Source organism: Taeniopygia guttata, chromosome 2, assembly GCF_048771995.1.
Source record: "Taeniopygia guttata chromosome 2, bTaeGut7.mat, whole genome shotgun sequence".
NCBI classification, from domain to species: domain Eukaryota; kingdom Metazoa; phylum Chordata; class Aves; order Passeriformes; family Estrildidae; genus Taeniopygia; species Taeniopygia guttata.
Genome location: NC_133026.1, coordinates 130,182,425 through 130,196,156, shown reverse-complemented (window position 1 = coordinate 130,196,156; position 13,732 = coordinate 130,182,425). Strand labels below are relative to the sequence as shown.

The following is a 13,732-nucleotide window of genomic DNA, read 5'->3' as shown; positions in this document are numbered from 1 at the left end:
CATGGTTCTCAAATTCATGTCACAGGGGAAAGGTGAGATAGAGCTATTTATTCCAATGTCACTGACTAAAAATACTACTAGAAATTATAAGAGATTAATAAAGTGATCTTGAAAAAATACTGTGGTATATATGTTATCCTACTGATGTTTTATTTTCAGTTTAAATGTACTTAGAAAGCTTTCTGGCAATTGTACAAGATACAACTTAAATTTCTGTGAGAGAGGCATGGAATTAGTCCATACTTTTTTTTGGCACTGTCTGCCCCATTATGTAATAAAGCCAGGCTACCTAACTTCTCCTCTTTCAGACATCTTGAGTTTTTTACACCCTTTTCTTTCTTCAGTGGCATAGAGGGAGGATAGTCCTGCTCCATCTTTCTCAGTTACTGAGGACTCAGGGTATTTTTTTGAAGTGCGAATGGTGGTATTAAATAGTTTTAAATGAAATGAGAAAATTTCTAAATGTGCTAGTTTTTGCTTGGAAAAAAATTTTTTGTTCTTGTCACCTGTTGTTTAAGGGAGAGGTAAAAGTGGTGGATTAGACTGTTTTAGCCTAAGTTTTTCCAGAAAATGAAATATATGTGTGAATGGGGAGAGGGAGCACTTCTTGGCTCTGTTTCTTTTTATTGCTGTTACAACTATAATATAGTACCTGTATTTTATTTCTAAGAATCCTTTTCTGTGCTTTAATGTGTAAGTCTGTGGCACCTTTGGCTTGAGATGTTCCTCTGAAATAACCTGGACAAAATACTGTCTTAAATATTTGTGTTAAAGGATGTGGAGACAACCTCTGCATTCCAGAAGTATTAAAGCCAAATAGGGATATCAGACTTCCCTTCATTAGGTGAAATTGGTGAACTGTAAATAATAATTGGTCAGTGGCTATAGCCAAATACCCCGTAGAACAAAGCTGGACACTGGCCATGTGGCATTTGCTATCTGCCTGACCTCACCTGTCCTTGAACTGGAAAATGAGACGTGGAATTCCTCCTCACCACTTTCTGAGGCACTTATACCATACTCCATCTCAGGCATCTGCTGGATCCTTTTCTTGAGTGGGTTTTTATTTTTTTTTTTTTTTTTTTTTGGCATATCCTACAAACTGCTGTTTATGCTATGGACACATCTGGCAGTTCTGCTGGTGAGCCACTGTGGCTTGTGGGATGATGCTTGGAAGAGCTGTGCATTAATCTGTTGTGCAAAGGAAGATGTTCTATTGCAGTTTTTCCATGACTCAGAAAAACAAAGAAACCTAAAAGGTCATATGGTGGTGTGTGATTTGTTTTGTGGGTTCATTCAATATTGCCATTGTACATTTGGCCCAACTACAGTGAGTCAACAGGGTTGGACTGACTCAAAGTAGAGAACTTGCACAACAGTAGGACTTCAGTCATTCTAAATTCCCTTGCTAATTCACATCAAAGAGATGAAATTACGTATGGAGTGCAGATATTTTTATGAAGTGGGAGTGTAATACCTGCACATCTAAAATCAGTATGAAGTGAAATGTGGGCATCTCGGTGTTTTTATGGAACTTGCCTAGGTGTTTTACTAACTTGAACTTCCATGAGTTAGGCAAATAAACCTACTGCCAGGAAAGTATATAGAATTTGGCTTGAGCAAGTCAGCTTTGCTTGTATTGACTTGGCTAGATCTACTTGGATCCATCTGATTCAAGCACATAAACAGCAGAAAGTCGAAGACTTGTAAGGTGGTGAAATTGCAGCTGTCACATGGCGCTCTGGAGCCTGAAACCTGCTGCTTGAGTAATTAATTACGTGACAGCTTCCCTGCTTCGCAGGGTACCTCGTGTGCTTTGGCACCACACAGCCAAGGGCCAAGCGCCGGCGCTTTTCCCCTCAGGAGCTTTCCCGTGTCACCCGAGGTGGCTGCGGGGAGCAGCTCGGCCGTCCCGCCGCGGCCCGAAGCTTCCCCTCAGCGCTGTTCCGGCTGCCCGCCAAGGCCGGGGCTGCCCGCGGAGGCGCCGCCGCCTCGCCCGGCGCACGCCGGCGGTGGAACGCTCGGCTTCCCGGCAGCGCTGCCCGAGGCCACGGGGTGGCCGCGGGGGAAGGGCCGCCCTTGGGCGGCGGTGCTGCCCGGGGCTGCCCTGCCCGGCGGCGCGGCGCAGAGCCGGGGACGGAGCGCGGGAGCGGAACGGCGCCGCGGGGGTGCCGGTTCGCACGGCCCGCCTCGCAGGGACGCCCCGCGGGCGGACTACATCTCCCGGCGTGCCCCGCGGGCCGTAGCCGCACGGGGCATGCCGGGAGCTCGGCAGCGCCGCGGCGTCCATGATCTTCCCCTCCCGCCGGCGCGGCAGCGCCCGCTTGCCTCGCGGGGGGCGGGGCTTTCTCGCAGCCGCCGCTCTGAGCGACGTCCACACCATCCTATCAGCGGCAGCCGTAGCGCGGCTGTAGCCAATGAGCGGCGCGGGGGGGCGGTTCCCCGCCGCGGCCGGAGGTAGCGGTAGTGGCGGCAGCCGGAGTGCGGCCGTGGGAGATTGAGGGCTTCGTGTCGGGGGCTGTGAGTTCGCTCGGGAGCTCTGCGGGGCCGCTCGGGCCCGGGGGCTCGGTCTTCGGCCCTGCGGGGCCGCGGCGGCGACGGCATGGAGCAGGCAGCGCCCAAGAGGTAAGGACCCTCCCTGGCGGCCCCTTCCCCGGCCAGGAGCGGTGGCACGGCCGGGGTGAGGCCTCGGGCCCGGGGTCTGTGAGGGGGCAGTGGGACAGGCACGGCGCTGAGCCCTGCCTAGCGGCCGGAGGGCTCTCTCGCGTGGGGAGGGCTCTTCTGTACGGTGGATGCCCCGAAATACAGCCTCCAGTGGAAATACAGCCCCGGCGGAGACGAACCCCTGGGGGCTGCTGGCGTTAACAACATTTTTAACGTGAAATGAGGGAAGCTTGGTCGCCGAGCAGAGTCCTCTCTGCCCTGAGGGTCTCTCACTCGACGGTTCAGTTCTGTGGCAGGAGCACACATGAGTAGTTCTCTTTTCACGTTGGAAAGTGTCCTTGTGCTCTGCTGCTGGAGGGATGGATGCTTGTGGGGGTGGGCGTTGCATAGTTGCAATTGCAAATCGGGGAGTGGGAAGAGGTAAAAGCCAGGAATATTCCCACAGTAGATGTATTTTCTCAAATATATAGACTGGCAGGTCATATTAATTACTGTGCGCGTTTTTAAAAATAGTGTATCATTTGACTTCTTAGTGTGTAAAATAACTTTGTGTTAAATTTTAGTAATATATTTTAGTTGGAAGAAGATATAGTTGTACAATACACAGACCATAGATGTGTGCTGTACAGAATGTAGTTACATGGTTTACGTATATATATACTGTCTTTGAGCTCTGATTTTACTTTTGCTTCCTGATAATGATAAATCTAGGGACTACACAATATAAATTTGTGATAAAGGATATTAGATAAGTTTTTGCATTAATCTTTAAAACCTATACGTTCCCCATTTAGAAAAAAAAATCTTTAAAAACAACTTCCTGTAGGGTGATAAGACTTGAGAAGAATGTAGTCTTAAACATCTGATGACTTCTCCAATAACTCATAAAGTGACAGTACCTACTGTGGAAAACTTTGAAAAAGAATTGGTTTGTAGTTGCTACAAAAATAATTGGTTTGTAGTTGTGGTTTTAGCAGGCAGTGGGGTAAGAAGGGACAGACCTACGCTGTACTTTCAGGCTGACAGTTCTGCATATCTCAAATGAAGGAAGTAGGACAGGCACCAGCAAAAATTTAGGAAAAGAAATGGAAAAGTCTGGGGAGCAATCAATGTCACTAGCAGCAGTGGAAGCCTTGAGAACTGGTGGTATAACAGGACTGAAAATCAAACTCAGAAGTTAGCGTAACCTCCCAAATGTTTTGGGGAAGATGTGGCATTTGCTGTAACTTTATTACCTAGCTGGAGGTGTGTGTCTGGCCTAACTGAAACAAAGAGATATTTAGGTCTTTGGATTAGGTCAGAAATAACTAGATGTGGGAATGTCTAAACTCTGGCATGTTTTTATATTCCACATGGGTTTTGAAGCTTATATCTGGAAATTTGTCATTTGTTTCTTTAGTGGAAGGGAAAATTTGAACTCAGTAAGATATTAACTGAGGTTATTTCTTAAGATTTCAAGCAAATTTTTCATGGCTGTGCATAATATTTCCTTTATTGGTAGTTTTATACAGTTTCTCAGTTGTTGGTATTCTCAACTATTCTAGGCCACCCCCTTTTTCTGCAAGTCCAGAAGAAATGCAGATTATTTTTTGTGGGCTAAGTTTTTGGTGCTGTCCTTAGATGCAGTAGTGGCATGAAATGGACTGTGTTTACTTGGCAAAACAGATGTGAACACTAGAATTCTTTACTTTGGTGCCTGTTGTTCACGGGAGCAGTTACTGAGAGGGATCTATTGTCATCATATCTGTGGTGCATTTCCATTTACAGGTAGTAGGAATTTCATATGTACAACAAAAAGCTGCATGGATGTCCTAGAATCCCAGTGTTGCCTCACAGGTATAGGGCAGTTTTATCTGCACTTCCTTGTAGCGAAGCACGCAATGCAATTGCCTGTTGCATAAATCTGTAATACAGCCCTTCAGAAAGCAGCAATGGTGATGCCCAAGTGACATTCTAAGCCATTGTGACTTTTCAATGGAGGTGCTATCAAAATAATTCACTTTTTTCCTTTGACTAATGCACTGCAACACTAACACCAGACTTTAAAGGGAGACTCCTTTTCAGAATATTTTAAACTTTAGAAATAATTTAGAGTAGATTTTCTGATTTTATGCTGAACAATTAGTGCAGTAGTTGACACAGTGTTTTCTTGCATCTTGAATCTTTAATTTTCCTTTAGATGTGCTTTATAGATTTTTCTCTCACTAGAAAGGAGATTTACTCTTGAAATAGTTACAAAATTTGCCTCTTAGTGGTGCGATTTTCCTTGGTTGCTATTGCTTTGTTTTTCTGTATCCCTGGCAAGCTCGCATGTGAGGATACAGGTTGCATACAAGGGAAAAACAAAGTAGTTATTGACAGAATTTTCTAAAGTACATAGGTTTTAATCTTGCCTATCTCCTGCATGTTTCTGTCAAATAAAAGTCTGCTTAACAACCATGGGAAGTGTTAATGAAGGTTTTCCAGTCCTTTCTTTAAACTTGAGTTTAATGTTCACTGAAAACCACAACATTTCAGGCTTTGTGGGAAAAGGAAGCTTTTCCTTTTCATATTCTAATAAAAACTTGTTCTTAGAATACGAATTCTTTGTGAAGGAGTGTGTTTGTGTTTTTTAAAGTCTGTGTCAGTGGACATGTTGGCAATTGTCAAGTTCCTCCTGAAAATGATGAAACAAAAATGTTTGGGCTTTACTGGCAGGATGCTAAATGGAAGTACACAGCACAGTGGTGTAAACCGTCTTCATCTTGCTTCTACTTGTGTGAGTGCTGTGAAGCAGAGCAAATGTCCCAAGGCTTCCACTTGCCACTTCTACTTCAGATGACTGCAGTGATTGCTCCTACTACCTTCTCTTTTAATATATCAGTATAATTGATCCCAGCCATTCTTTTTAAATGTTTCAATGTGCTAGTTCTTCTGCACAATAAACTGTATATATTCATGTTTCTTGGAGCGGCTGTCCAGTTTTTTGTAACTCATGAGAGTCATTGATGGCTTTCTAGTCTTTATTCCAGCTCTATTTTGATTTTTGAACTTTCAAGGATTTTTTTATCCCTACCTCTGTAGCACATCACCAATTTATTTTGTGAAATCTGTATATAAAGACTGTAGGGTACTATAGTCATACTTTTTTTCTTTCCTTTCATTTTTTTGGGGAGGAAATCTCTTGCTCTTTCGTGTTGCAGTTCAATTTTTTCTGATCTTTATGCTGTTATTGAGTGCCTACTAGGTTTTCCTTTTCTAGAGTTTTGCTGATGTACTCAATGGCAACTAAGATTCTGGTCAGACTACAAATTGTTTTCTCGTATGAACTGGATTTATAAAAGTATAATTATTTGCTAGGATGTGTTTTCCTTGTTAAGAGAGTAGGTGTTATGTGAAAGTCAAACCTTCTTGGAACAAGAAAATAGTTTTCACAGGCCTTTCCCAGAAGTGTAGTTTAGTTAATCCTTCTGGTTTAAGGAACAGCTGGGAATTTCTAGAAGACCTCTAAAATAGCTCATAATCACTACCTGATAACTTAGATTCAGAGAAAAAAGTAACCCAAAACAACTTTCTGTCTGGGTTTTATACTGAACTTCTCTGCATCTACTTTGGACTTTCATATATGGAGATATATATACATACATACACACACATATGACACTTGCATGCTTTGGCCAGAGTAAAGCAGTACCTGGATGTGCTGATTTATTTGTTCTATTTTAAATGCTTGTGTTATGAAGGTAGAGGATCAGTGAGGAAGAGAGGAACGAGACACATTCTGTCTTTCTCTCCTATTGTTCTTGCGCCATTTGTCTCTTCATTTTTGCCTCCTGCCCCCTTTTCACTTTGCCCCCTTCCCCCTGCCAGTAAAAGCTGATGCTGAACTCTTAGATGTGTTTCTCTGCCCTAAGATTGTTGCTTGCTTTTAAGGAACAAGCTGCTATTTCTAGTCTCTTTTTGTATTCTGCTTGGTGCTTTGCAGCCAGTTACACCGGTCGCCACCTTCTTCCTTGTTTCTCCTGGAGTTTATATCAATGCTGTCTTCACTGCAGCCCTTCAGGGTATATCACCTGATGTTCTGCAGTTCAAGAGCTGAATATTCTATTTAAACATCCAGAAACAGAAATCATTAGAATGTCTGAGTCATTAGGATTTTTTGTTGGTTCAAAGACCTGTGGTGTTGATACTATCCCTTGAACATCTTACCCAGCATCTGTACTGCTACAGTGCTTGTGACAAGCGGGGGAGGTGCTTTGAACACAGTATTTGGTGATGACATTCTGAGGCCATGTACCTTTCTCACTGGAAATAGGTTTTGTATTAAGCTACCTTAGTGTTAAGTGTGATTTGGTCTTGTAACATGTTTGTCAGAGTTGGACAATATGAAAATAATTTTAAAACTACAGAATGCTTATTGTTTTACTCTCATGGTTGCTTCTCAAGTACTCCAGATGATGTTATTTGACAATGGCTTTGGTTTTGATCAGTTTATGGCTGTTTGTGATTGTTTCACTGACTGCTCTCAGGCACTCACACTGCCTTGGCGTTAATGGTGCTGTTGGAACCCTTTTGGTATGGATTTCTTTGTTTTTTTCTTCTTCCTCATTTTAGCAGGCATTACTTTTTCCAATGAGCAGGTGGAAGTGTTCTCTTTGTGGGCATCTCCAGTTAGGGATACTGTATGCTTTCTCTTTTCTTGTTGTTACTAAAATGTTCAGTCCCTCTACTTTTCTGTTTAGTGCATCTTTTGTTACATAGCTCCTTGACTGAGAGACTCATAAAGGTTATGCTTTTTATTTTTCAGGGCTCTGCTTATATTATAAACATACTGTGCATGGGGTTTTTTGGTGGCAAGAAGGGGATGGTGGTGGGAACTTATGCTTGAATGCAATCTTTAAGACTGCATATAATCTGTTCAGAGAGGAAAAAAATATGGAACAAAGAAATAAAATGAATGATTTATTGCTTTAATACCTACCAGCAAATTAGTTTTTCCTCTTTGATTTGTCTCAACATATGCCTTTTCAGTAATGAAATATGTGCTTCTCTGCAAGGTATAAGTTCTGTCTTTCTGCTTTCTAGTGTCTAACCAGCGGAGAGAGTGAAAAAGAAAACAATTTGTTCTTGTAAGGCTGTTTTGCAGACATTATTTAGCCATTTTAAGTTGAATTTTTTTTTCTGTTTTTCTCCATGTTGATAAGTTGCCTTCCCTTTGCTGTGAAGATTTTTATTTTCCCTAAAGACACAGACTTTCCAGCTTCTTGGCTGTTTGCTGTAGCAAACTGCATGGTCTTTATTGTAGTTAATGCACCTTTCCTTACTGATTGTGGATGCTTTTTGTATTCATGTAATTGCTACATCTGTGAAATTGTTCTTTGGTGTATAATGTGTGCACCCTTGTGCCTTCTCCTTGCCTTGTGTCCCTTGTTTAACACCAATCCATATGCCTTGTGTGCTTTAACAGTTACTTTAAATTCTTTGCTTTTACTTAGATGGTTGGCAATTACAAATCTATTTTGACTCATGAGTTCCCTCACTGGTCAGTGTGGTGGTTTCAGTTCGAAACCAGGCAGAAACGCTAATTTCGTGCAGAGGTTTTGGTTTGCTAATTTAAGTTTTTTTTTATTTTGAGATTTTTTTGGCTAATGCACTACAGAATATGGGGGGTTTGGTGCTGGCTAATCATGAATACACTCACTTTCTGCTGTGACATAGGATTAGGAGAAAGGCAAAGAAGGCTTAAAACTTTAAAAGGGTACAAAAGAGAATTTTATTAAAGATAATTAGAAGGACAAAAAAGGTAGTAAGGTTTTCATCTTTAACATGTGTGTTTCACAAAAGCGTGTTTAGTTTTTCAGTAGTTTAAAAGATTGTTAGTTACATAAAAAAACTTTACATCACTTCTCTAAATTCACTCTCATTCTAAACTATAACACTCAGTCACTTTAGTTTTTATTGATTTTTGTGTATCACAGAATTGCATCTCCTAATGTGAAGGGTTTTTTTTTTTCAGATCACTGTTCTTCCACTATTAAGATTTGTCAATCTTTTTTGTCCATGCCCTCCTTTCTTCCCCTATTTATTTCTAGAAAGTGTTGTGGGATAACTTACCTTCTGTAAGTTCTCAATGATCTGCTGTTCTTAGAAGTTCCCTTTTTTTATTCCCCTTTTCCTCCTCCTGCATCTGGAATACATTGACTATATTTAACATTACAGCACCAGCTTTTCTTCAGCTCATCTTCTACTTTATTAGTACCCTTGGCTGTCATGTAGAGTCACCTTGTTACTTCAGTCTTGCAGCAGAATTCCCTATAACTTTACGGTGAAGGATTTACGTGTTGCAGCCACTGGTCCCTGCTGCAATGTGTGTGGTTATATTTTCCTGTGCTGTATTCACTGTTAGCTCTAGTGCAAGCTTGCAGCCAAGTTGTGTTTTGAGATTTGCCAGGAGTCTGAGAGCCTGCATAGCTGGGAATGCTAGAGACCCGGGAAAGGATAGGACTGCTTGTAGGGGACAAAAAATGGTGGTAAAAGGAGGGTGAAAGTGCTGGAAGAAATCATAGGGTGTTACTGAGTGATTTGAGACAGTGTGAGAGAGAACTGAGGGCAAATATGGTGGTGTTATGTAATTAGAGATTTGTTGCATCCTGTCCCTATGTGCATTTGCAAAGATGCAAGAGAAGCTGCCCCAACAGCTCTTAGAGTACTCACCTTTTGGAATTTCAGTCTTCTGGTGCTACCTGGGAAGTGCTATCATATGCTCTCAGAATCATCTTGACTTTAGATTTCTGCTTTTAATAATGTCATTCACTGGCTGATGAGGGGTGCAATTTAGAAACTGAATACCTCATGTGGGAGAAAGATTGGTTTATAAATAGAGAACAGTGTGGCATCCTCTAAGCAGTAATGGGCATGTGTTTGCATGCTGACTGTTTCTTGAGGGAAGGTAAACTTTCCTGTATTCTTTGTCTGTTTCTATTTCAGCAAAGGAAGTAGTTTGAGGAGTGAATTGGTCCCATGCTGCTTTGAATTGAGCAAACATTAATGGGAAAGTGATAATGACAAAAATTGTCATCACTTTATTCATCTTATATGATAGCTGATTAAAATTTTATTGCGGTTTCATATTAAGTATTTCGTTTTCATTGGAATATATTTTTCTTTTTAATAATTTATTCTGTCTGCTGGCTTGTGTGAAAATTTGCTTGAGTTCTTTTTCCCTCCAAAAAATAAATAACTTTTGTCTTTCTTTTAGCAAACTGAAAAAGCTAAGTGAAGATAGTTTAACTAAGCAGCCTGAAGAAGTCTTTGATGTTCTGGAGAAGCTTGGTGAAGGGTAAGTACAGCTATTTACAGAGGCATAGGATCAGAGGGAAACAATACATAAAGTGTATGTTGGAATATTAAGTTACAGGGAGAGTTACTGTAAATGTCCTAAGGAATGCCTCTATAGACAAGTTTTACTACTAAAGCAAATGCATGCATTGGTAGGTTTCTACACTTTCCCATATATATTTATGCATTTTTGATGTCTGTTGTTAACACAGCAAATGTACTTGCACCTGTAATGGAATCAGAAACTCTAAATCTTGACAAAAATTTCTGCAGTCTTGACAAAGCATTCTTCTGTCTTTCCTGAGGTCCTGGTAGAACTGATCTTTTTTGCAGCCTGAAAAACGCTCAAACTTCTGCATAAGCATGTGGCTTCTGTGACTTTTTGTGCACAATGGATATTGGGAGCAGTTTGCCTTGTTTTTTTAAAAAACTTGTACCTTATTTTTAGGTCTTATGGTAGTGTGTTTAAAGCGATACACAAAGAATCTGGACAAGTTGTAGCAATTAAACAGGTCCCTGTGGAGTCAGATCTTCAAGAAATAATTAAAGAAATCTCTATAATGCAACAATGTGACAGGTAGGTATGACATTTCTGTTCCCTTTCTAAGAGTCTATGTGAAAATGTATTTGTACTTGTGAAAATAGCTGAAATGTGAGCAGCTGCAAACTTTTTAATGGAAAGTAAATTGTCCCAACATAGACCTTTAATTAAAGGAACCACTTTGTGGACCTCCTTCTCTTCTTACTTTAGATTGAAGGAAGTACAAATAGTGTGCATAACAAAAACTGTTGAAAGAGTAAATACTGGCCTCTGCTTAGAATTCTTCATGCTTGCTTAACTTTACTTGCACTGTTAAGGCCAAAGGTTACTGTTTCCTTTAAATGTCTTGGGCTTTGTGAAATTCTGTGTCTACCTGTTTCAGAAGATTGATAAAGATATTTCTAGCAGAAGATGAAAGGCTAGCAGTTAACTTCCAGAAGAATATTCTCTTGGCTGCCTTTTTTCTGTGGGAACATCTCTTTCAAAAAGTGAACAGTCTTGTAAAAGTGCTGGTGGATTGTTACCTTACACTTGTTCACAGATCTTCAGATTGCAGATCTTGTAGAAGAGGAAGCTCTAGTGCAAGGACGCAAAAATTGCTTTGCTATTTCTGTTGTCTATGGAGTTTTGGGCTCTTCAAAATGAAATTTATTAGTGTCAGTCTTCAGGCAAATATGAACGGTTTTTTGCGATTGCACAGCACTTGATGTTTTGAAAAGGTCATCTTGTTCTGATTAATAATACCCACTTGTTGCTGGGAATACTGGCATAGTATAAATCTGATAAGAGATGGTCACAAAAATCAGTGGGTTTTCTTTGGAAGTAATACAGCCTTCATCACTTCATGAATTTATAAGGAGCAAGATCAATGTGTCATGCTAGTAAATGGTGGACATTTGGACTAGTTAGGAGGAGACTGACGCACCTTCCCTTCTGAAAAGGCAAATTCATTTAGTGCTAACAGTTGCTCTTAAATGAAATAGTTTTCTGATAATGCTGACCTGTCTTTTTGTAAAGATAGTGTCATGTTGCAGGAGGCAACCATAGGTCCTCACTTCTTCTAATATCAGTTGTCTATATGAAGAATGTTGCTGCCAGAAATGCTGATCCTAAAACACAGTTCCTTGCTCAAAACAAAATGGTATTTGATTCCACCCCATCATGTAGGTGTTCTGATGAGAAACCACTGTCTGAAATCTCAGTATCTCACTTCCTGGCCTTGTGGGAGATAGATGGCAAGCGAACTGTAGCCTTCTTTGTTTAAGCTCCTGCGAAACCCCAGCCCCCCCCCCCCCCCCAAACCTTCAGTCTTTTATTTCCCTAAATACACCATCTAATGACTTATGAAGGATGATCCTTTTTATGTTTACCACATCTGTTTCTGCCTTTCTTTTGCAAGTGACTCCAAGGAAGTCAAGTGACACACTGATGAGTAGCAAAGCAATACATTCTGTTTGTGACAATGCTATCAGTTCACATGAGATGCTTCAGTATGAAAAGTATTTGCAAATCCAGCAGGCTTCAAACCAGCACTAGATTCTCTTTAATAAGGAAGTCTAGTTCTGTGCTTGAAATAAATTCATTCTTGAAAACTGGGAAAACATGGTTGAGTTTCCATGTGATTTTGCTCTGGAGAGAAGAAAACAAGACAGTCTTTCTAAGAAGAGAAACATTCAAGAGAGGCCTTAGAGGAGGGACAAACAAAGCTTTTTTATCAGATGATTGATGTTTGGGAAAACTATGTTTGTATCTGAGATTGCAGAAAACTTATATACATAGTAGTGCCTTTATAATTTTATTAAGTAACCATAATTTATTCTAAAAAGGCATTGGTTAAGCTGATTACAGATTTAAAATGTATTTGGTTGCACTTTCTCTTTAGCTGTGTCAAACAGTAGTTTTAACAACAGGTGTGCTGGTGATTTTTTTTCCTTCTACTAAGAAGTCATCTATTTATCTAATTTTTTTTTTCCATTTAGTCCTTACGTTGTCAAGTACTATGGCAGCTACTTTAAGAACACAGATCTATGGATTGTTATGGAATATTGTGGAGCTGGCTCTGTTTCAGACATAATTAGACTGCGTAATAAGACGGTGAGTTGTTTTTTTAAAAATATATATAGCAGTTTACAAAATCAACTTGTGAAGCTGGAGTTACAAGACAAGATTTTGGCTGATGCCAACAGACCTATCTGTGCCTGTTCCCAGGAAACAAGCTCAGGCAGTTGCTGACTGTCTCTGTGCATTCCTCCGTGGAGTGGTCACCAGCAGAAGCAAATGCATTTTGAAATACAAAGATCTTGGGAATTTCTTGAAAATTACTCCTTTGTAGAAGGCAAAACTGTGGTTTTTCCCCTACCCCTTCCAATTTACAGTCTGTCAGCAGCCACTTAGTAGCTGCATAGTTTATAAACAGGAGTAAAATTGTCTCACTTTCAGTCAGTAATTAGGGAGCATGAGAAGTAACTGGCATTATTCAAGGAACCAGAAGGGGAAGAGATGCCAGCTAAGGAATGTGAGAAGGAACCAAAATGAGGGTTGTATGGAAGTGTCTTCATGGACTTATAACAGCAGTAATATAGAAGAAGCCTGTAGGAAGCAGGTATTGTTTGTTCTAATTAAGAAACAGTTTCTCTGAAAAGTTTTTTGTTGTAGGTGTCAAGCAACCTTGAATTCCTTTGAATCCATTGTTTTCAGTAACAGGCTGTAACATGAGGTACTTTTTTTACCAGCAAGTACTCTGGGTGACACTACTTGCTGGGCTTCACATTTTGTAAACATTCACTGAAATGTTCCTTGCACCTTACCTGGGAGCAGAGGGGGAAAGTAAAGGAGAGAAAAGCAATGTTTAGAAAACAAGGCATAAAAGAAAATGGAAACAGGTTTATTAGGAAGTGGAGGTGATGTCGAGACTAAAGGGAGCCCCTTTAGAAAAGGTGGCTTATATCAGGGCTGCTGTAATGTTGAAGTGATAGGGAAAAGCCAAAACCAATGTGAGATTGCTGGAGTTATGCAATCTTCAGAACTGGTATTCTTGCTGTGGTATATTATCCAAGGATCAGTAGCTCCAGTAAGAAGTGGCACAAACTAGTCTCGAACTTAAAAAAAACAAAACAAACCATAACCCATTTAAGACAGAATTTAGGAAAAAAAAGAAAAAACCAAAAAAACCCGACCAAACTTGTTTGTGCATTGATAGAAAATGCTTGA

At 40.6% G+C, this 13,732-nt stretch overlaps 1 protein-coding gene across 3 annotated transcripts in view; it reads left to right on the top strand.

Annotated features, from left to right (window-relative positions):
- Positions 1 to 2,401: 2,401 nt before the first annotated feature.
- STK3 (serine/threonine kinase 3) overlaps positions 2,402 to 13,732 on the top strand; it is a 174,474-nt gene continuing 163,143 nt past the window's right edge. Inside the window, exons 1-4 of one of the 3 annotated variants that reach the window (XM_072924849.1) lie at positions 2,402 to 2,625; positions 9,902 to 9,982; positions 10,430 to 10,558; positions 12,502 to 12,616. In XM_072924849.1, the coding sequence (XP_072780950.1) occupies positions 2,603 to 2,625; positions 9,902 to 9,982; positions 10,430 to 10,558; positions 12,502 to 12,616 (348 nt within the window). In that variant the 5' untranslated portion in view covers positions 2,402 to 2,602. The remainder of the gene's footprint in view (positions 2,626 to 9,901; positions 9,983 to 10,429; positions 10,559 to 12,501; positions 12,617 to 13,732) is intronic. The other 2 variants (XM_072924850.1, XM_030266466.4) reach the window with 2 other exon arrangements.